This window comes from Canis lupus, chromosome 1 (genome assembly GCF_003254725.2).
Source record: "Canis lupus dingo isolate Sandy chromosome 1, ASM325472v2, whole genome shotgun sequence".
NCBI classification, from domain to species: domain Eukaryota; kingdom Metazoa; phylum Chordata; class Mammalia; order Carnivora; family Canidae; genus Canis; species Canis lupus.
The window spans coordinates 106872724-106898048 of record NC_064243.1 but is presented as its reverse complement, the minus strand read 5'-3'; the positions used below and the strand labels follow the sequence as shown (position 1 = coordinate 106898048).

Below are 25325 nucleotides of genomic sequence, written 5' to 3'. Positions count from 1 at the left end.
TGCGGTATGGGGGAGGGGGAGTTCTGGGACAGTACCTGCTGGAAGCTGTCAGGTCCCCATCCCCACATCTGTTTCTTAAGGTCTCCTCCCTGTCTCTGGCCTCTTGTAGTCTCTGATTTCCAGGGCCCTCCTCCTGGCTGTGTTCCCCCATCTCTCTCTCCAGTCCACGTGCCCTCCCATCCCCCTCCCTCATGTGCCCCCTGAGGCCCTGTTCCCTTTTGGTTGCCCTGCTGGGCTGGAGGGGGGTTGGGGTGTGGGTTCCCAGCAGAGCTGGGCTCTTGGGTTTCCCAGAAAGCCATCTCCCCCGCACCCCCCCCCCCCCCCAGGCACACATATTGTTCCACTGTCTGGCTGTTTTTTCCTGTCCAGGACCCTCCAAGGCCAGGCCAGGGCTGACTGGCAGTGACTGCTGCCCTGCCCTTTGCAGCTGGGGAAACTGAGTCATGGAGTGTAAAGGGGATAGAATTCTTTGTGGGGGAGTGTGTGTCTGTTTCCTTCTCCAGCCTCGCTTGGGACTTGGGAGACAAGGATTGGGGGGGTGTTCCACCTTAGGGCAGCAGGAAGGCTCTGCCACCCCTACCTTCCAGAGATAGACTCAGGCCCTACTGACAGCTCCCTGGGGACTGCCTTTCCAGCCTCTGCTGCAGGTGTGGCATCTACACCTGATCCTCTCCCCCTGGCATGTGCACAGAGCCCCCAGTCCATCTCCCAGGATGCTGTTATACACAGGACACCTAAGGGTCACCCAAGCCACCATGACTTCACCACCACACCTGGAGCCCTGGGCCTGGGGGCACTTCACACCTGGCTGCACCTACTCCTCTCCTGGGATAGTGTTGCAGGCTATGCTAGGGCCCAGACTCCCTTTGCCCACATCCCTTGGTGGCTGGCACCCGCCCTGCATTGCCCAACCCACGAAGGACCCCGGCCTATGAGACATCAGTTCCCCATGGGTTGAGGCTGAGGTCCCCAGAGTTCAGTGCCTCCCTGCCCCCACCCCTTTCCTGGAAGCTCTAAGCTGTGTCACCAGTAGCAGGTGTCGGCCGCCCCGCCCCTCTTCCCTCCGCCTTAAAGGGGTCGCCCTCCCGAGGCTTCCCAGGGTCACAGACAGCTCCGCTGTGTGACCATACCCGTCAGGGCTCCTAGGACGTGGGAGTCCGGATTCTGAGCTTTCTCCTGGCGTGGTGTGGCCCCCTGGACTCTTGCTCTCAGTCTTCCCTACCTGGGGAGTGGGGACTGGCCCCCACGCGAGCACCGAGGGGATTACTGGACTTGGACAGGGGCGGGGCCGCACCCCCGAGGAGTCGCTGCGCCCATGGGTTTCAAGGACCGCGCGCGGCCCCACCCCACGATGACTTCCCACATCCTCCTGTTGCTTCTCGCCTCCTCCATCCTGGGGGATCCGGACTCCGTGGGCAGGTGAGAAAGGCGGGGGGCAGCGGGGACAGGGCGGGAAGGAGATCGCGAGGAGCGTGCGCCCTCTTCAGGTCACTGCTCCCCGCGTCGGTGGAATGGCGATCTGTAACCGGCTGCCCCCACCCCACCGAGACCCCTTTCTCCAGAGGATTCTGTGTGAACCCGGCCTTCTCCCATGCTCTCCCCCAGGCAGCCCCTGCACCAGGTCGCCCAGCACCGCAGGCGCCTCTGTTCCCTGGGCACATGCCAGACCCACCGCCTGCCAGAGATGATCTACTGGCTCCGCTCGGCCTCCACCAAGGAGCTCTCGGGGAAGGCGGGCCGCGAGCCCCAGGACCCCCACAGCTACGGGCGCCGCCGCCGGCGCGAGGCCAGAGTCCCGCTCCGTCTCCAGGACCCTGGCTTGAAAACAAGCTTGCGCAGTGCCCAGCTTGCTGGGTGACGTCAGGCACGTCCCTGCCCCCGCCCCCCAGCCTCAGCTTACCCATCTGTGTATTGGGGCCGCCACCCCAAGTTTCTTTTCCCCTCAGTCCATCTCCTGGGTTCACTCAAAAACTGTCTCCGCGCCATGACTGGGCTGGACCCAGAGGCACACCGGACCTCGCATGTACAACGAATACTAACGTCCAGAACCTAATAAAACGATTTTCCTGGGACGCCTGAGTGGCTCAGTGGTTGAGCGTCTGCCTGTGGCTCAGGGTGTGATCCTGGTCCTGGGATCGAGTCCCACATCGGGCTCCTTGCAGGGAGGCTGCTTCTCCCTCTGCCTATGTCTCTGCCCCCTCTCTCTGTGTGTCTCTCAGGAATAAATCAATTTTAAAAAACTAACAAATAAAACGAGTTTCCTGTTTCAGCCTCTGCTTGTCTCTGCCCATTCCGGCCTCCCAAACTGAGCCTGGTCTCCAGTGTATTCTTCCCCTCCATCTATGCCCTTTTTCCCACACGGAAGTCCCTCTGACTGTCTAACTTGAATCCAATCCGCTGTAGCATCTCCTTCGCACCAATCTGTGCAGCTGCATTGTCCGTGGGCGGTTTTGGTGGGCTGACCCAACCCCCAAAGCAGCCCTCCCTCCTGGGGACGGTAGAACTTGGACTCGCTCTATCTAGGCACCCACGCGCGTGACTACGTGTACCCAAAGGTGGGCCGTGAGCTCCAAGCTGAGCCTCGTTTTCAGAGAGAAAAGAGAGTGAGACAAAGCGGAGTGGGAAGCCCAAGAACCTGGGGTTCGGAGCAGAGAAGCTGCTTAGAACTCGGGAAGCCAATGATGGCGAAATCAGGCCGAGGAGAAAAAGACTGAGGACCGGGGATCGAACGGAGGGAGAGGATTGGATGCTGGGCTTCGAGGGGGCGGGGATAGAACGCAGAGGGTTGGAAAGGGGCGGGGATAAAACCAGAGACTCGAATACCCGGCAAGGCACACGCGAGGAGGCAGAAATCGGGGTTCCTGGATGTTGGATAATCGGGGGCGACCAGGAGCTCCGGAGGCCCGACGACCAGGTCGTGGACTCGTCGCACTGGGATTGGACAGATGCAAGTGGGAAACTTGGGTCTGGCGCTCTAAATCGAGGGTGGGGGGTGTGCTCGGGCTTGGTCTCCAGGATCCGATCGGCGGACCTCTGACTCAGCGTGGTAAGTATCGGAGGGGCCCGAGCTCCTGCGGGGCCTGCAGGCCTGTGGTTTGGGGTGGGCGTGCGGGCCTCTCCATCACTTGTCCTCGAAGCTCGCATCGGCTCCCAGCCTCAGCATCCCTGGCCGGGAGGCATGCGCGGTAGGGCGCTCCCTCCCCCACCCCTTCCAGCCCCTGGCGCGGGGGAGGGGACGCCGGGCCACTCTAGAGCGGATGAATTTATAGACATTGCCACCACCACCCCCGCTCCTCCCCCTCCAATCCCACCCCCACCCCATCCCTCCTCCTCGCCCTGGCATGGGAAACGGAAATGGGGCGGACCGTGCCAACGTCCGGCAGGTGTTCGTTACAAATGGGTCTCGGGACTAATGTTTTTCTCTAGACCCTGCAACTCAACCCTGGACCAGTTTCCGCCCCCAACCCTGAATCTTGAAAATCCTTCATGGGGAGGGGCGCACTGCCTTGAACCTCGTTCTCAGCAGAGCCGCAAAAGGGATTAACGCGAGTTGTCCCTCCTGCCTCTATGCGTTCACAGAGGTCCCCAGTTGATGTCCCTCCAACACCGGAGTCTCTGGCCGAGTCCTTCAAGAACCCTCAGGTGGTTGGGAAAGGGTGAGCCGCAGTCCTATATTCCCGGGTCTGTAGGAGGAGGGGCTTGGGGGCCCGGACTCCTGGGTCTGAGGCTGGGGACCTGGTAGTGACCCTCCCTCCACCTCCCAGGGCTCTAGCGTGACATGGCTGAGGCGCACCAGGCCGTGGGCTTCCGACCCTCGCTGACCTCGGACGGGGCCGAAGTGGAGCTCAGTGCCCCCGTGTTGCAGGAGATCTACCTCTCCGGACTGCGCTCCTGGAAAAGGCACCTCTCCCGCTTCTGGGTGAGGAGGGCCACGGCTTGGTTTCCTTCCAGGATCCAGTTGCCAGAGCTTCTGGGTTCTCCGAGGCTCACTGGGGAACCCTCAACCTCACCTACTGGGAACATCTACTCACCTCCTACACCACTTTCTGCACCACTTCCTTTTTCCTCACACCCCCAAACCCAATTTCTAGAATCTAGACCCCTGATGCCATGGTGCTCCCTCCTCTCACCCTTTACTTCTGTCGCCAGGTTCTAAACTAGGTGCTCCTCCTATCAGAACACTGTGATCTGATCAAGATCTTGGTCAGGCCACACCCCAGTCCTGAAGGGTCCTTCTTCCCCCTAGCGGGCACCCCTGGATCTGGGGGCCGCCTCCCTGCCCTTGCTTCTGAATCCCCCACACCCTCTCCAGTATGCGGTGCAGCGTCCTTGTGGTTCTGAGACGTGAACCAACAAATCTCTGTATCTGCACTTCTCCATCACTTACAAACCCTGCAGTCCCAGTCTGGGCTCATTGTCCTTGCTCTAGAATCCCCATGCCTACCCTGAGGCCACCAGTTCTGGAACTCCGGCACTGCATACATCGAGAGCCTCCCTGTTGGGTCACATCCTATCTGCTAACACAAGTCTTGAGCCCTTGTGGGGTTAGCCAAGACTGACTTTGGATCCTGGCTCTGCCACTTACTAGCTGTGTAGCCTTGGGCAAGTGTGTCTTTCTGAGCCTCAATTTCCCCACATGTCAAACGGGGGTGATGATAACACCTCCCTCAGGACAGTCGCGAGGATTAGATGAATTCTTACATGTAAGCGCTGAGCGAACTGTCCATGTCAAGTGCAGAGTGTTAGCTTTTGATAATACTTTTCTTTTTAAAAAAAAAAAAAAGATTTATTTATTTATTTATTCATGAGAGAGAGAGAGAGAGAGGCAGAAGGAGAAGCAGGCTCCATGCCGGGAGCCTGATGCGGCACTCGATCCCGGGACTCCAGGATCACGCCCTGGGCCAAAGGCAGGCGCTAAACCGCTGAGCCACCCAGGGATCCCCAATAATACTGTTCTTTATTCATTAACCAGATATCTATGGGACATTTTTTTTTAAGATTTTATTTATTTGTTCATGAGAGACACACAGAGAGAGGCAGCGACAGAGGCAGAGGGAGAGGCAGGCTTCCTGCGGGGAACCCAATGCGGGACTTAATCCCAGGACCCAAGGATCACGCCCTGAGCCAAAGGCAGATGCTCAACCACTGAGCCACCCAGGCGCCCCTATGGGCCATTTATTAAGGGCTTGCCACTACTTGGACAGGGCAGGGAGCAAGACAGCCAGGGTTCTGCCCTCATGGAACTCTGGATTTAGCCGGAGGAGAAGGCAATGAAGGAGACGCATAAGCAAGATGCTGAGTATGTCAGATCATGTGACATGTGCCATGGGAGAACAGTAAAGCCGCCAGGAAGAGGGAGCATGGGGGCGTTGTGGGTGGCCCCATTATTTAATCTGAAGCTGAGACGTTTGAGCCGGCTGGATTGAACCTCCGTAGCCTTGCGAGTTGTTAAAACAGAGAGATATCTGTTCCAGTGGATAATAACCACTACCCCAAACCCCCAACGAGCTTCTTCTTTAGAAACATATATGTTTATTTATTTGAGAGAGATCGAGAGAGTACGATGCGGGAGTGGGAGGGTGGCAGGGAGAGGCAGAGGAGAAGCAGATTCCAGGCTGAGCAGGGAGCCTGACTCGGGGCTCCATCCCAAGACCCTGAGATCAAGACGTGAGCCAAAGTCAGATGCTTAATAGACTGAGCCACCCAGGCACCCCTTTTTTTTAAGATTTTATTTTTAAGTAATCTCTACACTTGATATGGGACTCGAACCCATAACCCCAAGATCAAGAGTCACATGCTCTACTGACTGAGCCAGCCAGGTGTCATGTTCCACCCCACCCCCACTCCCGCAAAGAGCTTCTTTAGCCCTGCCCCTGGAATCCTCTGGGCCTCAGGCTAATACATCAATTAAAACATTACCATGTAGCCATTAATCTGTGGTTAAATATATAAATACACATATACATACACGGGTAAATATGTATATGTTTATTAAATTAAGATATAGTTTCATAAAAAATGCACAGGTTTTTAAAATGTACAATCCTTGAATTTTGACAATACCTGTGTAACCCGGCAGCCCAGGTGGCTCAGCGGTTTAGTGCCGCCTTCCGCCCAGGGTGTGATCCTGGAGTTCTGGGATCAAGTCCCACGTCGGGCTCCCTGCATGGAGCCTGCTTCTCCCTCTGCCTGTGTCACTGCCTCTCTCTCTCTCTGTGTCTCTCATGAATAGAAAGATAAAATCTTAAAAAAAAAAAAAAAAAAAAACCTGTGTAACCAGCTTCCTATCCATACAGCATGACCACTGTTCTAGAATGTTCCTTTGAGCCGTTTACGAGGGAGCACCCCCCCACTCAGGGCAACCACTGTTCTGATTTCTATGCTTGAAGGTGGATTTTGACTATTTGTTGAATATTGCATTGTTGAATATTTTGACCCTTAGTTTTGAGTCAAAACCCAAAACCCTTCTCATAGTCAGATGTCCCCTAGGTGTGGTGGCCCCCACCAGACCTTCTCGTTCATATTAATCGATCATTGTATTAATGATCATTCTTGCCTTTCTGTAATATAACCAACTCTCTATCTATTGGACATCTGATGCTCTTAGGTCCTTCCTCTTCCATTCTGGGATCCTGGGGGCCACCCCGAAGTTGTGGCTCCTGGAACTCAGTCCTAGGGTGAGGGCTATGCCCTCAGCAACCACAGAGCTGAAATTCTGTAGTTTCTTCATTTGACAGTCCCTCCCTCAAGGGATATCCATGACAGTCCCTCCCTCAAGGGATTGTGGTAAGCATTAGTTGTTTTAGTAGAAGGCCTGACTCACAGAAGTGACCAGTCCAATACTGCTGCTTCTATGGTCCTGGAGGCGGTTCCACATAGGTGCTGGGTGCCCCCCAGGCATGTTCTTAACTTCTCTGAGTTTCTGCTCCCTCCTTTCTAAAGTCACATTAGGTAACATTTAGTGTGTCCTAGGTTCTATACTTACCAGGCCCTTTAAATCTATTGCTTGTTATTGACTCTTGATCTCACGGTCATGAGTTTGAACCCCACATTGGGTGTAGAGATTACTCAAAAATAAAAGCTTTTAAAAATAAAAAAATCAGGGCACCTGGGTGGCTCAGTGGTTGAGCCTTTGGCTCACTACCTTTGGCTCAGGTTGTGATCCCAGGGTCCTGGGATCAAGTCCCGCATTAGGCTCCCCATGGGGAGCCTGACGTGGGACTCGATCCTCCGTCTCTAGGATCATGCCCTGGGCTGAAGGTGGCGAGCCACCGGGGCTTCCCTAAATAAAATCTTTAGACAAAAAATTAAAAAAATAAATCTATTGGCCATCTGATCCTTGTTATAGCCTCCTAAGGTAGACATATTATTAATCCCACTTTATAGATGAAGGAAGAGGCCCAGAGAGGTGCTTCCATTTTCTTAAGGTCACACAGCTGCTAAGAGGCAGAACTAGAGGCAGAGCTAGAATGAGCAGTGTGGCTGTGGGAGCCCATGTTCATGCCTGCTAGCCTGGGCTGCTTTTCTAGAACGTGGTCCCAGGACCTATGCCATGGGGCTGTCGTAAACTACGTGCAGTGGGGTCATTTGAGCCAAGCGTGTGGCACAGCATCCATGTGGATTGTTCATCAGCAGGAGGTCAGAGTATTTCCTGAGACGGTTTCCAAATGAATGAGATACAGCAGACCCCAGAGTGTGGAGCCTTGCAGCACATCCTATTGCATTAGGGTTCCAGAGGCATCTGGATGATTTCAGGGATTGAGAGTGGACCCACTGTGGCTTTGGATACATTCAAGCTTCTTGTCTTCTCAGTGTCTTCACCCATGTGATAGGCACAATGGTTTTCTTTTTTTTTTTTTTTTATTAAAGATTTTATTTATTCATGAAAGACACAGAGAGAGGCAGAGACATAGACAGGGGGAGAAGCATGATCTCTGCAAGAAGCCCAATGTGGGATTCGATTCCAGGACCCCAGGATCACGACCTGAGCTGAACTATTTTTTTTAATTTTTTTTTTTGAGCCGAACTATTGAGCCACCCAGGTGCCCTGGCACGATGATATTTACTACTATCTTCCTGAGTTACAGGGCAATGAGATGAGTTATTGATGCACCTGATCCTTGGGAAGTGCTCTGGAGACATTTCCTGTTATTATGAAGCCCCTGTTCTACTACAATCCAGAGCACCAGATAAAGGAATTGATCGTTCCTTTTTTTTTTTTTTTTTTAATTTATGATAGTCACACAGAGAGAGAGAGAGAGGCAGAGACATAGGAAGAGACATAGGCAGAGACATAGGCAGAGGGAGAAGCAGGCTCCATGCACCGGGAACCCGACGTGGGATTCGATCCCGGGTCTCCAGGATCGTGCCCTGGGCCAAAGGCAGGCACTAAACCGCTGCGCCACCCAGGGATCCCCTGATCGTTCCTTTTAAAAAGAAATAATAATCAACGAAAGAACCATGTTTGCCAGTAAGTTTTTCTTGCCAAACCAAAGAAAGACTGTCCAGTAAATAAATCCCAAGAAGCAGAGTAGCAACAGAAAAGATCGTCATAATAATGTTTATTGAGCACCTACTGTGTGCCAGGCTCTGAGCTATGCAATTCGTCCTCCACCCCTGTGCCCCCTTTGCTTTATTTTTCTCCACAGTCTCTATTGCCATCTGTCACATGACCCTAAGCCTTTTTCTTAGTAGCTATTGTCTCTGTCCCCCAGGAGAACAGAAATCTTGTTGTCTTGTCACTGCTGTAATTGCAATTGGCATTTGTGGAAGTATTTTCTCTCTCTCTAACTTTTTATTTATTTGATACAGAGAGAGAGAGCACAAGCAGGGAGAGCAGGAGAGGGAGGAGCCGACTCCCCGCTGAGCAGGGAGCTTGATGAGGGACTCGATCCCAGGACCTCTGGCTCATGACCTTAGCCAAAGGCAGATGCTTCACCAGCTGAGCCACCCAGGTGTCTGGAAGGACATTTTCTCATCTGACCCTCGGTGACAGCCCTATGAGCCCAGTATTGAAATTGTTCCCATTCTACAGATGAGGAAACTGAGACACTTGTTTGTGGTCACTTAGCTTTTTAGTGACAGAGTAGAGATTTAAAGCCTGGGGCTCCAGAGTCCGAACTCAAAACTGGATCTCTGAGGCTTGCTTGTTTGTTAACCTTGGGAAAAAGAGAGAACGTGGTTTCTTGAGCTCTGATGGTGGTAAGCAAATAACAAAGCTCATCTCATGCTGTCTGTGTGACCTTGAACCTAAGTGTTTTCTTTTGTAAAATGAGATCGCCTAAGTACCTACCTCACAGGGTCGTCGGGAGGATTTTAAGAGTTCATCCTTCTAGATGGCGCTTGGTCATGGGCCTTGGTTAAGCGTTAGTTATGTCCATGGCACTTGCCTGTGAGTCTGATTAATAGCCCAAGACTTTCCTTCATTCCATGACCATGTAGTTCTAGAAGGCCCCCCAAGTTCCAGACCCTGCTGTATATGGGGAATCATTTTGCCCAAGAGTAACCTCCTCCAGGGAACCCTCCCTGACTCCTTCAATTTGAGCAACCTGGCTTCATTGGGTTCCTGTGCCTTGTTTTATGTCCATGAGCACTTCACTTCATTCTTGACTGACTTCCCCCATCCTAAGGGCAGGACACAGCTCTGTCTGGTCCCCACTGGGTCTTGAGCACCCAGCTCAGGGTTCAGCACACACTGGGTGCTCTGTCAATATCTAAGAACAGTGCTCAGCAGAGGGATAATTGATTGAATGAGTGCCCTTTCCTTCCCACAGAATGACTTTCTCACTGGTGTGTTCCCTGCCAGCCCCCTCAGCTGGCTCTTCCTCTTCAGTGCAATCCAGCTCGCCTGGTTCCTCCAGCTGGATCCTTCCCTAGGACTCATGGAGAAGATTAAAGAGTTGCTGCCAGACTGGTGAGCTTCCCCATTTGAGCCCAGTAACCTCCCTTATTCTTCTCCTTCCACCCAGCGAGTTTTTCTATCAGGGTGTTGTGGCTGCTAAGGAATAGTAACCTCTGGGACTTATTTTTGGTCAGATTAATAAAGGTACAGCGTGAGTAACATGGAGGTGATTTCTTCCCTTCTTGCTAAGTGGGATGCTGACAAGCTAGAAAATGTCCGGATAGGGTTAGAGTGCCCTGGCAAAAGTAGAAGCTCTGCTGGGCTCCAGTTGTGTAGTCTCAGGCAAAAGACTTCACCATTCCCTTGTCGGTCTTCATTTATAAAATATAGGTAATAATAATTGCTTCCTAGGGTGTTTGGAAGAATTAAACAAGAGCATGCACATGGAAGGGCACCTGGCTGGTTCAGTAGGTGGAGCATGTGACTCTTGATCTCAGAATCGTGAGTGTGAGCCTCACGTTGGGCATGGAGACTGGATACATACATAAATAATATCCTTAAAAAAAAAAAAGAACACATGCACATGATCCATTTGGTACAGTGCCAGGAGGTTACTAATTGGGAATGGTTGTATTATTATGATTGGCATTTGGGGGCAAGGTTGGAAGCCAGGTGCAGGTGAAGGGACAGGTTCTAGTGGTTCTAATTCTTGGCTTAGTCTTTCTGGGGAAGAAGGTTCAGATTTTGTACAGACAGTCCCAAAGGGCAGACCTAGGATCCGAGGTAGGAATTTCCAGGAAGGCTAGATATACCCAAGTCTACAGAGGGGAAGTAACGCTCCCCAAGTCTTCCTGGTGGGCTTTGCTTGCATGTCTGGTTGCCATTTTGCAAACATGGTCATCTATTGTAGTTTTTGAACAGCAAGTCCTAAACTTGACTGGATTAGCCACCTGAGAGGCTCCTTAAAACACAGATGGCTGGACCCCACCCCAAGAGATTCTGTCTTAGTAGGTCTGGGTGGTGCCTGGGGATTTGCATTTCCAACCAGCTTCCAGGCAGTACTGATGCTGCTGGGCCAAGGGCCACACTTTGCAAACCACTGCCTTAGAGTAGAATTTGATTTCTAGGAGAGAAAAGTAGGTGTCCTTTCAAAAAATTTAAATAAAATAAAATACCAGCTCCCACTTGTGAAGTACCTACTGATTTTAGGAGCTTGGGGTCCTCACGCACCCAGGGAAGGAGGGGAGGCACAGACAGAGGATCCATGCCCACTTTACAAATGAAGACATCGGATATCTATGATTGACTCCAATTCTAGGTTTGCCCCCCATCAAAAGGCCAGGGTCAGAGAATGTTAGGAAGAGCAGGGGCTGGGTGGGGCTGGAGGGGAGGCCAGGAGACCCAGGCCTGTCCTCTCTTTCACTCCCAGGGGTGGACAGCACCACAGGCTTCGGGGAGTCCTGGCAGCGGCGCTGTTCGCTTCGTGTCTGTGGGGAGCCCTGATCTTCACCCTTCACGTGGCCCTAAGGCTCCTTCTGTCCTACCATGGCTGGCTCCTTGAGCCCCACGGAGCCATGTCCTCGCCCACCAAGACCTGGCTGGTATGTGGGGGGCAGAGCCCTCTCTGCTCTGCCCTCCGGGGACCCACTTCTGGCTCTGCTTCCCTCCGGCTTCCACCTACGACCTTTCATGGGTCTCTATCCCCCTCTCCCCGGGACCCTGCCCACCTCTCTGGTCTCTATTCCACCTCCTGGGTTTCTGCCCCCGCCCCCGCTTTCCCTGGGTCTCTATCCCATTCTCTCTGTGGGTTGCCACACAGCTCCCCGACCCCAGCCAGGGGTGTAACGACCCACTAATTCCCCACCCCCCAGGCCCTGGTCCGCATCTTCTCCGGCCGCAAAACAATGCTCTTCAGTTACCAGCGCTCGCTGCCACGCCAGCCCGTGCCCTCCGTGCAGGACACCGTGCGCAAGGTGGGCCTGCCAGGTACCTCCGCCTGGGGCGCTGGGGGCGGCCGGTGGCGGGCGGGGGCGTCAGCTACCCTCTTCTCCTTGCCCCTCAGTACCTGGAATCTGTGCGGCCCATCCTCTCCGACGAGGACTTCGACTGGACGTCCGTCCTAGCGCAGGAATTCTTGAGGCTGCAGGCGTCGCTGTTGCAGTGGTACCTGCAGCTCAAGTCCTGGTGGGCTTCCAATTACGTGAGTCCCGGGCCCTGAACGCCGAGGTTCCGAGCCCTCCTTCCTAACCTGGAGGTCTACGCCCCGCCCCCCGCCCCGCCCCCTATCGTTTAAACCCAACCCCCAGATACTCCAGCTTGCTGCTCCAGCTCTCGCATACTCTGAACCCCAACCCGCGTGTGCCTGCATTTTGAGCCTCCCCGCCCCCACCTCCAGCTCCGACACTCGGAGCCTGACTTCAATCACCTAAGCTCCGCCTCCAGGGCCTGCCCACACCCGCAGCCCCGCCCCCACGCCTCCAGGATTGGAACCAGAATTCCAGGATTCATCCAACATTTCCGCCCTCCCCTGGCAGGAGGCAAAAAACATTTTGCGCCTCCGCCCCCAGAGTAGCTCTTGTTCTACCCCCTCCCCCCCCCCCCCCCCCCCCCCCCCCCCCCCCGCCTTCTGCTCAAGGGCACCTCCCCCAGATGGGCTTCTACTCTGAGTTCAGGAGCCAGGCCTTTGGTAGTACTCTGACTTGGAGTTTCTTGCACAGAGCAAGGCAGCAATTCACCCAAACCAGGGCTAACAGGCCTCCGGTTCGGTAGGAAGTCCTAAATAGCCGTCAGGCAGCGTGGGATGAGGTGGAGGTAGCGATGAAGAGACAGGGTGGTGTGAGCGTCCGGAGGGTGGGATCGCCTGCGGACACAGTCATTGGATGAGAGGATTAGGGTTCCAGGAGGAGAAATTATTAGGGTTGAGCCCTGAGGGTTGGACAGAACTTGAACCTGTCTGGTTAGTAGGAGGGAATGGGGTGGGCAGAGGTGAGGAAGTAAGAAGGTTGTAGGGCACGGGCTGGGAAGCAGGAGGGTGATCCTCAGGGGGAGGTGATGGTGGAGAGGCCTGAACTCCAGCTGAGGACCCTGGACTCTTCTCGGGGTGCCAAGGAGCCATGGGAGGATTCTGAACAGGGGAGGGTCAGGATCCCCTGTGGTGTCAGGGAGACACTGGAGGCCAGGAGGTTGGAGAGGATGCTAGGGTGAGGATCTAGGGGAAAGGATGAGGCCTTGCAGGGGAATTGGGACCAAGGGAAGGAGGCAGAGTCAGGGGGCAGGAGGGTGGGGCTGGGACTACCAGGCTGGGGGTGGGGAGATGGCAGGATGGCATTCACAGGCCTTAACTGATATTGGGAGGTGGGGGACTGCCAGGCTCTCCCTAAGATGGGGAAAAGGGGAGCATCCCTGAGGGGAAGGCACTGAGCTTGGGGGGTGCCGGGAAGATGCCCTGGAGCAGCTGGACATCTGAGTGAGGGCTCAGGAAAGAGGCCTCGGTGACAGGAAATGGGACCTTTAGCTACAGAAGGAAATTGAAACATTGGACTTGGAAGGGAAGCAGATCTGGGACACAGCCCCAAGGGGCAGCAGCATGGAAAGGTCAGTCAGACAAGCTCCGTGGAGGGGACTGAGTCATGTCTGAAGGGGTAGGAGAGAAGCCAGGCCTTAGTTTTTAAATTTTTTTCCCTTCAAGCTGTTGGAGCAGATTCTTGGTTTTGTGTGTGTGTGTGTGTGTGTGTGATTGTTTTTCCCAAAGATTGTATTTATTTGAAAGAGAGAGAGAGCACGAGCAGGGTGAGAAGCAGACTCCCTGCTGAGCAGGGAGCCAGACACAGGGCTCAAACACAGGACTCCGAGATCATGACCTGAGCCAAAGGCTGATGTTTAACTGACTGAGCCACCCAAGCACACCTGTTGGACCAGATTCTGTGCTAATACACATGTACACGTGTGCACAGACACACACAATGTATATATTTCATTGTACATCTAGGGCACTGCCAATTATAATATACTCCATTATCTTATGCACAACAAAGAAAAAGAAAATGAACACCAACTAAAGTCTGACACAGGGCTTCCTTAATACAGATTTTTTTTTTAATTTTTATTTATTTGTGATAGTCACAGAGAGAGAGAGAGAATGAGGCAGAGACACAGGCAGAGGGAGAAGCAGGCTCCATGCACCGGGAGCCCGATGTGGGATTCGATCCCGGGTCTCCAGGATCGCGCCCTGGGCCAAAGGCAGGCGCCAAACCGCTGCGCCACCCAGGGATCCCTTATTACAGATTTTTTATCTATATTTTTTAATTGTTATATGAATTTTATTTATATATATAATTTTAAATGATATAACATAATATGCTTGTACATTTTATAATTTATAGAAACATATTTAATATATCATAAAGTATATAGAACATATAGATGTACATATAATTTTTATTGTGGTAAAATGGACATCATGTAAAATTTACCATTTTAACCATTTTTAAGTACGCAATTCGGTGGTATTAAGTACATCTGCAATGCCATGGAACCATCATGACAGTCTGTTTCCAGAACTTTTTCATCATCCCAAACAGAAACTCTGTACCTATGAGGGAAACACATCCCCATTTCCACTTCCCCGAAGTGCCAGGTAACTTCTAGTCTACTCACTACCTTTAGGAATTTACCTATTTTAGATTTTTCATATAAGTAGAATCATACACGATGTGTCCTTTTGTGTCTGGCTCATTTCATCTGGCATAATGTTTTCAGGGTCCATCCATGGTGTAGCACACATTAGATTTTCATTCCTTTTTCTTTTTTAAAGATTATTTATCTATTTATTCATGAGAGACACAGAGAGAGAGGCAGAGACACTGGCAGAGGGAGAAGCAGGCCCCCCACAAGGAGCCTGAGGCAGAACTCGATCCTGGACCCCGGGATCACGCTCTGAGCTGAAAGCAGATGCTCAACCACTGAGCCACCAAGGCGTCCCTCTTTCCTTTTTCTACTAACATTCCATTGCAGGGACACCTGGCTGGCTCAGTTGGTGGAGAAAGAGACTCTTGATCTCACGGTTCTGAGTTCAAGCTCCATGTTGGGTGTAGAAATTACTTAAAAATAAAATCTTAGGGAGCCTGGGTGGCTCAGTCAGTTAAGTGTCTGCGTTGGCTCAGGTCATGATCCCAGAGTCGTCTGCTTCTCCCTCTGCCTCCCCACGCCCGCTCATTCTTGCAGTTGCTTGCTTGTGCTCTCTCTCTGAAATAAATAAATAAAATCTTAAAAAAATAAAATATTCTTTAAAAACCCATTCTATTGGATGGATAGACCACATTTTGGTTGTCCATCTATCTATTGATGGACACTTGGGTCTTGCTGGTATTTTTTGAAATCTCATATGAGATCATTTCACATATCTTATTGTGCACCTAGCTTTTTCCATTTAGCTACATGACTTGGTGCTCGCTCCTTCTGTGTCAGTGGTACAGATGTCCCTTGTTCTTGAACAGCTTCGTAGTAATCCAGGACATGAGTGTTAGTGAGGTTTAGCTAACTGATCCCCAACTGATGGACTTCTAGGTTACTGCTAGTTACCGATCATGATGGCCTCCTTCATTGAACTCTACCCTCCCTGTTTGACACAGTAGAGTCTTTGGGGTCTTGCCACTCTTGCTGTCCCTGCCAACCCCCCTTGGCCCTAGCTGTCCCAGCCATGTCTTTCTGCCCCACTCCTAGGTCAGTGACTGGTGGGAAGAATTTGTGTACCTGCGCTCCCGGCACTCGCTGATGGTGAACAGCAACTATTATATGATGGTGAGAGGGGGAGAATGGGACTAGGAGCTGGGCAGGGGCTGAGTTCAAAGCTCCCCAGATTTAGGGTTGGGATGTCTTTGTGAGAAGTGGGGTTTAGGGTCAGTGACTCAAATCAGAGTTTTATTCATGCTGCCACTTGTTGGGGGTCATGATTTGTGTTTGGGGTCAGTGCCCCCATCAGGGGCAAGCCTAACCCCAGGCATTCCCCTCGCCTGGCCGCCAGGACTTCCTGTACGTCACTCCCACACCAGTGCAGGCTGCTCGTGCTGGGAACGCAGTCCATGCCCTCCTCCTCTACCGCCACCGCCTGAACCGCCAGGAGATCCTGCCTGTAAGATGGGCCCTCCAGCCCCCCACTGGGCTGGGGCCGTGGGCTGGGGACATGGGCTCTGGTCCTGTGGCCATACGGCCATGTTGGTCCTGGGAGGCAGTGTTCTCCTGAGCCCATGGTCTCTTGCAGACTTTGCTGATGGGAATGAGGCCCTTATGCTCTGCCCAGTATGAGAAGATATTCAATACCACACGCATTCCCGGCATCCAAAAAGGTGAGATTCCTCTTGCGTCCTCACTGACAGAGGTGTAACAGTGTAGTAGGTGAGAACATGTTCTCCTGTTTGAACCCCAGCTCCATCGCTCCCTAGCTGTGTGACATTGGGTAAGTTACTACCCTCTCTGAGCCTTGGTTTCCTCATCTCTAAAATGGGATAATAAGGGTGCATAGGGTGGTGAGGATTAAATGAGTGTTTAGAGGGCACCTGGGTGGCTCAGTCGTTGAGCATCTGCCTTTGGCTCAGGTTGTGATCCCAGGGTCCTGGGATCGAGTCCCACATCTCCCTCTGCCTAGGTAGATAGATAGATAGATAGATAGATAAATAAATAAATAAATATTTAGAACAGTGCAAGCCATACAGGAAGTATGGTTCTTATTATCTAATAATAAGTAATAAATGATTCTTATTCTTTTTTAAAAGATTTTAAAAATTATTTTAGAGAGAGAGTGCACGTGTGCATGTGCTAGCTGGGGGGAAGAGCAGGGGTGGTGAGGGAGAGGGAAGGAGTCCCAAGCAGACTCCCTGCCCAATGTAGAGCAGGGAGCAGCTGGATCCCACGACACTGAGATCACAACCTGAGTCGAAACCAAGACTCAGACACTTAACCAACTGACCCACCCAGGTACCCCTAAATGGTTCTAATTTTTATTTTTATGATGTGTCTGACCTTCCTGCCCTCTGCACTCTGCCCACCCCACCTCTAGATCACATCCGCCACCTGCGTGACAGCCGACATGTGGCCGTCTTCCACCGAGGCCGATTCTTCCGCGTGGGGACCCACTCCCAAAGTGGCCTGCTCTCCCCGAGGGCCTTGGAGCAGCAGTTCCAGCGAATCCTGGATGACCCGTCCCCCGCCTGCCCCCAGGAGGAGCATCTGGCGGCCTTGACTGCGGCTCCCAGGTGAGAAGAGGAGGTCAGGGGACCCAGAGGCCCAGGCAGCCTCAAGAGGCTGGGGAAGAGCAAAGTGTGTGGGGGGGTGGATGGAGTCTGGGCAGGGTGCAGGGCCAGCCTGAGCTCAGGCACATCCCCCGATAGGGACGTGTGGGCCCAGGTGCGGAGTTCCCTGAAGGTCCAGGCTGAGGATGCCCTGGAGGCCGTGGAAGGAGCTGCCTTCTTTGTATCACTGGACTCAGAGCCTGCAGGGCTCACCAGAGAGGACCCTGCTGCTTCACTGGATGCTTATGCCCGCGCCCTACTGGCTGGCAGGGGCCATGACCGGTGAGCCAGCCCCTGAACTTGAACCTCACCCTGGCCTGGTGACCCCAGAACCTAGTATCTAGACCTAGGACTCTGGACACTAGACAAGCAGACCCTGGACCCCAGACCTGGGGCATCCTCCGGTCTAAGGACCCCTTCAATCTGAGGACCCCCACCCAATGCCTTGAGACCCAGGGACCTCTAACACAGAGAGCTTCTGGGTCCCAGGGTCTGGCATCCCTGGGACCCCAGGTCACCGAACCTAGACACCAAAGACCTAGAGTCCCAAAGCCAAAAGCCCAAGCCCAGGGACCTTAGGCCCAGAACCACAGAATCCTTAGATTTTAATGTAGGCTCCCTAAACCCAGAACCCCATACCTGGGGCTTCCCATCTAGAGAGCCTCAGACAACTTTCTAGATGCACACCAGGCATCAACTGTAATATCTGAGGTTCCCAGGAAAGATCCCCTAACCTCTTAGCTCCTTGTGAGCCTTGAACCTTTCTTGGCATGTTCTCTCAAAATCTTCCAATTTCCCAAGCCCTAGACATGTCTCAGAAACCATCTAGACCACCTGATGGAGAGCCCCCCCTGTCTTAGGGAGTTCCACACCATCCTTGATTCCACAAAGATCTGCCCACCCTGACACTCCTGCAAGTCCTACAAAGACTACCCAAGTTCCATCCTGGCCCTGGCTCTTTGGCGACCACTTTGAATTCTCCCCCTGCAGCTGGTTTGACAAATCCTTCACTCTAATTGTCTTCTCCAATGGGAAGCTGGGCCTCAGCGTGGAGCACTCATGGGCTGACTGCCCCATCTCAGGACACATGTGGGAGGTAGGATAGCCAGCCCACCCCCACCCTGGGGACCATCAGCCCCATTTCCAAAGACCTTCCCCTCCAGGGCCTCACACTCAGCAGGAAGACAGAGGGGACGCCTGGATAGCTCAGTGGTTGAGCATCTGCCTTTGGCTCAGGTCGTGATCCTGGGGTCCTGGGATCAAGTCCTGCATTGGGCTCCCTGCAGGGAGCCTGCTTCTCCCTCTGCCTTTCTCTGTGTCTCTCATGAATAAATAAAATCAAAAAGAAAAAGAAAGAAAGAAAGAAAGAAAGAAAGAAAGAAAGAAAGAAAGAAAGAAAGAAAGAAAGAAAAGAAAAGAAAAGAAAAGCTCAGAAACAGGCAGAGACTGGACTGGAATCACCCAGCAAGGAAAAGGGAATCTGGGATTATGACCTTCTTTTGATGAATGGGCCGTTGGGGCTCAGAGAAGGGAAGTGATCTGCCCAGAGTCACGGCGCCAGGTGTTGCAGAGCAAGAATATGATCCTAGAATGCTCTGAGACCAGAATGGAGGCCTTTCCACCACATCACACTGAATCAGAATGATCTTCCAGCTCTGGCTTGCTGTGTGACCTTGGGCAAGTTCCTCCCCTCTGAGATGAAAAAGTTGGGTTTCTTTTATCTGTAAACTGCCATCCAATCCTGAGAACTCTAGCATCTCTTTTTTCTCTATTTTATTTAATTCCTAAATCATAGGGGGTGGTGTCCATACCCTATGAGGTTCCCACTCTTTCATGGCATTACATAAGGCATTGGATGGAGCCAAGGGTGGGATCTGGAGAAGTGGAGGCCCCTTTCAGATTTTAGGAGCATCCCCTGGGATTAAGCAATGACTCTTCTGTGCCTATTTCTCGTTTGTAAAATGGGAGAATTTCCCCTTTGATTATATTGGTAGAGGAAACCATCAATTCAGTTGAACTTGAGACTCTTCAGACCCTTCTTGTCCACATAGGGTCTCTGCCCATCAACTTTGAATGAAGAGATATCACGTAGAATATGATAGAGAGGGGATCCCTGGGTGGCTCGCGGTGGTTTAGCGCCTGCCTTTGGCCCGGGGCATGATCCTGGAGTCCCGGGATCAAGTCCCACGTCGGGCTCCCTGCGTGGAGCCTGCTTCTCCCTCTGCCTGTGTGTGTGTCTCTCTCATGAATAAATAAATAAAATCTTAAAAAAAAAAAAAAGAATATGATAGAGATCACTGGAAACTCCAAGGCACCAAGCGGGGGAGGTTCTTCTTCAGATAGGTTTCTAACATTGCAATGGGGATATGGATCCCTTCTTCCTAAGTGATTATGAGAATTAAATGGAAGGCTGCCGGGTAGCACACGTGCTCCATCAGTGCTGATTTAAAATATTGAACCACCAGCAGGGTGTGGGCACCACCCCCCAATCAGAATGGAGGTCACCCTTCCATTCTGGAGACTCATGCTGTGCACAGCTCTATCTCTCCCATCTCAGGATCCTGGTGGGGGCGGGGGGATGGTGGTGGTGGGGTGTCTTGGGAAGGCTGGAATAGCTGTGGGTGACTTTGTCTACCAGTCAGAAGTAAAATGTCAGTAAGCACCCGCAGCATATTAGTATCAATCCTGCTCTCCATGAACTTGAACCTGAGAACACACCTGTGAACATCAGAGGTTTCTGTTTCTTTTTTTTTTTTTTAAGATTTTATTTATTTATTCATGAGAGACACACAGAGAGAGGCAGAGACACAGGCAGAGGGAGAAGCAGGCTCCCTATGGGGAGCCTGATAGAAGACTCGATCCCAGGACCCTGGGATCACGACCTAAGCCAAAGGCAGATGCTCAATCACTGAGCCAACCAGGTGTCCCAAGAGGTTTCTGTTTCTTAAGGACTGTCCCCTTTGCCCCCAGCCCCAGAAACGACTTATGAAAAGAAGTCCCTGGTTAGAGGGCCCTCAGCCCAGAGGGAGGAAGGGACTCTGACAGCCTCTGTTTGTGCACAGTTCACTCTGGCCACAGAATGTTTTCAGCTGGGCTACTCTGCAGACGGCCACTGCAAGGGGCATCCTGATCCCTCGCTGCCCCAGCCCCAGCGGCTATACTGGCACCTTCCAGAAAAGGTGAGATCGGACTCTGGGGCCTCTTCTCCAAGTCCCCAAACCTTCCTGGCTCTGACTCTAAATTCATCCCCACCTCCAAACTCAATTCCACCCCAGCCCCAACTCTAACCTTACCCCGCCCATCCCCGCCAGTCCCATTCTCAATCCCAACCCCATCCCCAACCCCAGTCCCACAGTGACCCCCACCAAAAATCCAGCCCTGCAGCTACATGTTCGTTTCTGTCCTCATTTCCACATTCCACCCCTACCCTGATTCAATTCCCACCTCCACTTCCAGCCCCACTCCCGACTCTCACCCTACCCTATCTGTAACCCCAGCCATCCCTCCCTCCCTCCCTCCTCCTCTGGCAGATCCATCTGTCCATCTCTCTAGCCCTGAGGGGAGCCAAGACCCTGTCTGGAAACATCGATTGCCATGTCTTCCCCTTCTCCCATTTTGGCAAGAGCTTCATCAAACGCTGCCACCTCTCTTCAGACAGCTTCGTCCAGATGGCCTTGCAGCTGGCCCACTTCCGGGTCAGTTGGGTCCCTTGACCTCAGCCCCTTGCCAGAACTTTGGTTCTCCTGGGCCTGCCCTGTCAGTCCCTTTAAGAACTCTTCTTGGTTATGCCTTTGTGGGTTCTGCCATCTTGATTTCTCTCCCAACCACATGTTCCCTGAGCAGGAAGAGGTGGGAGGTCCACAGAGGTGGGTCAAGTGTGGGAATATTTCCAGAGACCAGCTGACAGGCTCCTCCCTTCCTTGTCCCCCAGGACAGGGGTCAATTCTGCCTGACTTATGAGTCGACCATGACTCGCTTGTTCTTGGAAGGCCGGACAGAGACGGTGCGATCTTGCACGAGGGAGGCCTGCAACTTTGTGAGAGCCATGGAGGACAAAGAAAAAACAGTGGGTGTAGGCCTCGTTTGAGGCTTTGGTCATTTCCACATACTCGTTCCTACATTTGCAAATATTTTTGGAGCACCTTCTGAGGACCAGGCCCTCTGATGGGTGTTATGGACAAAGGAGGAACCAGACCTGGTCTATGACCTCAAGAAACTCTCTGGTGGGGAGAGGCGGAGATATTTCAGCATAGTGCGACGGATGCTTTAATGGGGGTCAACCAGGGTACTGGGGGAGCACCCATCAGGGATCCTTGGTTCTCCAATGTAGCTCTCTTAGATTATTTAACCTCTATGTGACCTTGTGACTTCCATTTGTACCCTTCCATGGATTCCCCATATAACCTCTCAGCTCAGAAACCCCCTAGGACACCTTTCCCTCTCACCCTACCTATAGTGGTTTAATGGAAGGAGTTGGGGCCCTAGATCAGACAGTCTCACCTGGGGACCCACTTGATTCTGCTTTGCTGTGTGACCCTGGGCAAGTGACTTCCTTCCCTGAGCCTGTTTCCCCTCTGTAAAATAGAGTCCATATCTCTGCCTTGCAGGGATTTTGCAAGCTGGGTTGAAGCCAGGGGTGTGACAAGCCCCAGCAGTAAGCCCACTTCCTGTCTTTCCATGACCTGTGACCACCCCGGGGGACCCCAGGAACCCCAGCGCCGCGCACTATTCCGCCTGGCGGTGGAAAAGCACCAGTCTCTGCTGAAGGCTGCGATGAGCGGACAGGGAGTGGACCGTCACCTCTTCGCGCTCTACATCGTGTCCCAATTTCTCCACCTGCGGTCACCCTTTCTGGACCAGGTTGGGGTGCAGAGAAAGGGTTAGAGAGGGAAGAGGGGAACCATGGGAGAAGGGTACTTCTCAACCAGGAGAGAGAGGTTGGCAAAGGGAGTTATTAGAGGAGTTGGGGGAGGCCGGAGTGGTGCTGGGGCAAGAGAGGGAGGGGGTGGCGAGGGAAAAAAGGTAGGGAGCACGGAAGGAGGCGGAGTCGGGGAGACAACCGGGACGTGGTTAGAGAAAGGGGCGTGGTCAGGAGAAGCCGAGAGGGGAGACGGAGGTGTAGTCCGAAAGGAGGCGAGCAGAGGCGCGGGGGTCAGGAAGATGATGGGGCGCGGTCAGGGGAGGGGGCGTGGTCAGGGAAGCGGAGAGGGTGTGGTCAAAGAAATGGGCGTGGTCAGGGAGAAGCAGAGAAGAGGTGTGGTCAGAAAGGAGGAGACGCAGACGGACCGGTGTCAGGGAGGGACCCGCAGAGAGACCCAGTAGTTTAGAGGAAATGGGCCGTCGGAAGGGGCCGGGGCTGCGCGGAGCTGAACCACGGAGGCGGGGACTGGCGGGTCTTCATTGCGTACTTGACCATCCTGTCTGTCAGGTTCACTCAGAGCAGTGGCAGCTGGCCACCAGCCAGATCCCTGTTCAGCAAATCCACCTGTTTGACGTCCACAATTACCCCGACTATGTTTCCTCCGGGGGTGGATTCGGGCCGGTGAGTGGAACTGGGCCTGATCCCGCCTCCGTGGGCCTTCGGGCCTGAGAGAGGAGGGCGTGGGGGGTCTGCGCTCTGGCTGAGAGGGGTTGAGGGGCACTGGAGGCTATTTACTTCCCTTCACTCTGCTCATCTCCAGGCCGATGATCATGGTTACGGCGTTTCGTACATTTTCATGGGGGATGACACCATCACCTTCCACATCTCCAGCAAAAAGTCAAGCACAAAAACGGTGAGATAGGCTTGCACACACCTCCCTGTAGGACCTCCTCCCTCAGGACCCAGGGGTCTAGAATCCTAGCTCCCTGCTGTCCCATGATCCAGGAATCCTAGTCCCCAGCCCCCTCCTCCCTCAGACCAAGACATCAGGGATGTCAGCCCTCCTGATTTTCAGCACTGAGGAGCCCCTCCCCCAGGTTCTCCTAGACATACCTATTTTTCCTTCTAGGACTCCCATCGACTGGGGCAGCATATTGAGGATGCACTGTTGGACGTGGCCTCCCTGTTTCAGGAGGGGCAGCGTCTTAAGCCCAGGTGCGGAGGATTACAGGAGGAGGACTTGGGGCACAGGTGTGGTTCTCTCCCCTGCCACACTAGGGGCTCCAGGGCACCCACAAAATCCACCAACTTTTGACCCCTTCCTGCAGGGAGCTGGTCTCCCCATGAACTAGGGAGAGGGTCATTACAACTGGGCTGATGCAGAACAGAGGCAGCCTGTTTGGGTTTGGGAATCCCACATCTGGGCCAATAAAGATATATAAGCTAGGTATATGGTGTTTGCTGTGCTGTTGTGCTGGGCAGGGGTGGGAGAAGTGAGGATCAGGGTGAAGGAGGAGAAAAGTTCCCCTCCATCCCCAGACCCAACTGTGAATTGTCAGTTACAGTTGATTTCAGCTACAGCCCCCAATCAAGCCCCTTCTACTGCATTCCTAGCTCCAGTCACACCAAACCCAACCGTCCAAGGCCAACCCCAATCAAACAACCTCCCAAACTCTCATTAGTCCAGTTCCTGAGGCCCCAACACCACTGCCCACCCCAAAAATAAAGATCGACACTATTTCACCCACCTGAGTTGACACCCCTCAAATGAACCCCTTTCATTATTCAACCCCAACCCCAGGCATTTTAATCTCCACCTCGAGGATGGATTCAACTCCCATAACTAGGAAATGCACTACCTAATGTTTGCCCTTACTGTCATGATTCCAACAATTCCAAAACACCACATACAACCCACACCTAACAACTAAACCGCAATTTGAAGCATGCAACCAACACAGATATGTCCAACCCCAAACTCCATCACCCCACCAAAACTCCCATCTTATCCCCATCATAACCCCAATGTAAACTTGGCCCACAGTTATGACTTTAAAACCCACCCTCCTTGATTGCACCCCCTACTCTAGCCCCCAACCAATACAAACCCCACCAGCTCAACGGCGGTCATATCAACACCTACCCCATCTAACCACACCAAAACCCTAATAATTCAATCCACCACTGCCATGATTCCCATACGCCATGATACCAATCCCATTTTTTCTATCAAGTCAAGCATAATGGCACGAGCCTAACAACACAATAAAATCCTGAACACCTTAACTACCTCCAGCCCAACCTCCATACCCAACGCACTAACTCTAGTGGTTTTGAAAAATGTCCACAAGTGGGGCGCCTGACTGGCTCAGTCAGTAGAGCTTGTGACTCTTGATCTCGGGGCTGCGATTTCGAGCCCTGTGTTGGAGGTCGAGTTTACTTAATTAAAAAAAGAATTCCACAAGTATTTTGAAACTTTTCACAAGTTGGACTTTAATCCTTCTCCCATTGAAAAGGGGATTGGAATTAGTGACTCTTTTCCCTAAGTAAAAGAATATGCTAGAAGCAATTGTGACATGAAAGACATTCTGGGTTCCTTCTTGCTCTCTCTCTGAATCACTTGCTCTGTGGGAAGCCATCCACCATGTCGTGGAAACCCTCAAGCAGTCTGTGGGGAGCCCTGCTTGGTGAAGAACTGAGGCTTCCCACCAACCACCAGTGAGCAACATGTGAGGGAACTATCTTTAAAGCAGATTCTTCCATCCTAGTCAACCCTTCAGATGACTGCAACCTAGCTGACCTCTTGGCTATAATTTCATGCGAGACTCTGAGCCAGATTCCTGACTTGCAGAAACTGTGAGATAATAAATGTTTGTTGTTTAAAGCTGCCATGTTTTGGGTTTTGAGTTTGTTTGCTTTTATATACAATGGTAGAAAAGTAATGCAAACTCCAAATACCTCGGCTTCAACCCCATATCCCTAACTTTGTCCCATTTCCAAATCCCTCCCTATGGTGGACAGATCCTGAGGTTACCCCCGATGATCTCTTACCTCTTTTTTTTTTTTTAAAGATTTTATTTATTTATTCATGATAGTCACAGAGAGAGAGAGAGAGAGGCAGAGACACAGGCAGAGGGAGAAGCAGGCTCCATGCACCGGGAGCCCGATGTGGGATTCGATCCCGGGTCTCCAGGATCACGCCCTGGGCCAAAGGCAGGCGCCAAACCACTGCGCCACCCAGGGATCCCGATCTCTTACCTCTTAATGTCCACACCTTTGTATACATCCCCTTGAATGTGGGCAGACCCTTGGCTTACTTCCAATCAATAGTACATGG

The 25325-nt window shown here is 52.5% G+C and overlaps 2 protein-coding genes and 1 long non-coding RNA gene across 7 annotated transcripts in view; 2 read left to right on the top strand and 1 right to left on the bottom strand.

Annotated features, from left to right (window-relative positions):
- Positions 1 to 25325, bottom strand: part of LOC125752465 (uncharacterized) — a 148849-nt gene that overhangs the window by 108509 nt on the left and 15015 nt on the right. The window lies entirely within an intron of this gene.
- ADM5 (adrenomedullin 5 (putative)) lies at positions 22 to 2269 on the top strand. The gene is made up of 2 exons (XM_025421843.3): positions 22 to 1419; positions 1606 to 2269. The coding sequence occupies exons 1-2, from the start codon at positions 1316 to 1318 to the stop codon at positions 1856 to 1858; spliced, it is 357 nt and encodes a 118-aa protein (XP_025277628.1). The 5' UTR covers positions 22 to 1315; the 3' UTR covers positions 1859 to 2269.
- Positions 2792 to 23438, top strand: CPT1C (carnitine palmitoyltransferase 1C). 5 transcript variants are annotated; one of them, XM_025424229.3, is made up of 20 exons: positions 2792 to 3046; positions 3580 to 3642; positions 3765 to 3919; positions 9774 to 9913; positions 11271 to 11442; positions 11713 to 11814; positions 11904 to 12041; positions 15563 to 15640; positions 15864 to 15971; positions 16101 to 16185; positions 16896 to 17091; positions 17227 to 17409; positions 18118 to 18223; positions 20190 to 20306; positions 20658 to 20822; positions 21059 to 21193; positions 21835 to 21987; positions 22556 to 22669; positions 22809 to 22901; positions 23118 to 23438. In XM_025424229.3, exons 3-20 carry the CDS (start codon positions 3779 to 3781, stop codon positions 23301 to 23303), a joined length of 2412 nt encoding a protein of 803 aa, XP_025280014.1. In that variant the 5' UTR covers positions 2792 to 3046; positions 3580 to 3642; positions 3765 to 3778; the 3' UTR covers positions 23304 to 23438. The 5 variants fall into 5 exon arrangements, with proteins under 5 accessions (XP_025280014.1, XP_025280012.1, XP_035567384.1 ...); XM_025424227.3 differs by having other exon boundaries at positions 3580 to 3656; XM_025424228.3 differs by having other exon boundaries at positions 2811 to 2914; positions 3580 to 3656.

What these genes read in the sequence shown, in the direction of transcription:
- CPT1C (XM_025424229.3), top strand. Translation starts at nt 3,779, where the DNA reads ATGGCTGAGGCGCACCAGGCCGTGGGCTTCCGACCCTCGCTGACCTCG. An exon ending in GGTCACCCTTTCTGGACCAG is followed by an intron (nt 21,988 to 22,555) that starts GTTGGGGTGCAG and finishes CCTGTCTGTCAG; the next exon opens with GTTCACTCAGAGCAGTGGCA. An exon ending in AAAAGTCAAGCACAAAAACG is followed by an intron (nt 22,902 to 23,117) that starts GTGAGATAGGCT and finishes TTTTCCTTCTAG; the next exon opens with GACTCCCATCGACTGGGGCA.
- ADM5 (XM_025421843.3), top strand. Translation starts at nt 1,316, where the DNA reads ATGGGTTTCAAGGACCGCGCGCGGCCCCACCCCACGATGACTTCCCAC. An exon ending in GATCCGGACTCCGTGGGCAG is followed by an intron (nt 1,420 to 1,605) that starts GTGAGAAAGGCG and finishes GCTCTCCCCCAG; the next exon opens with GCAGCCCCTGCACCAGGTCG.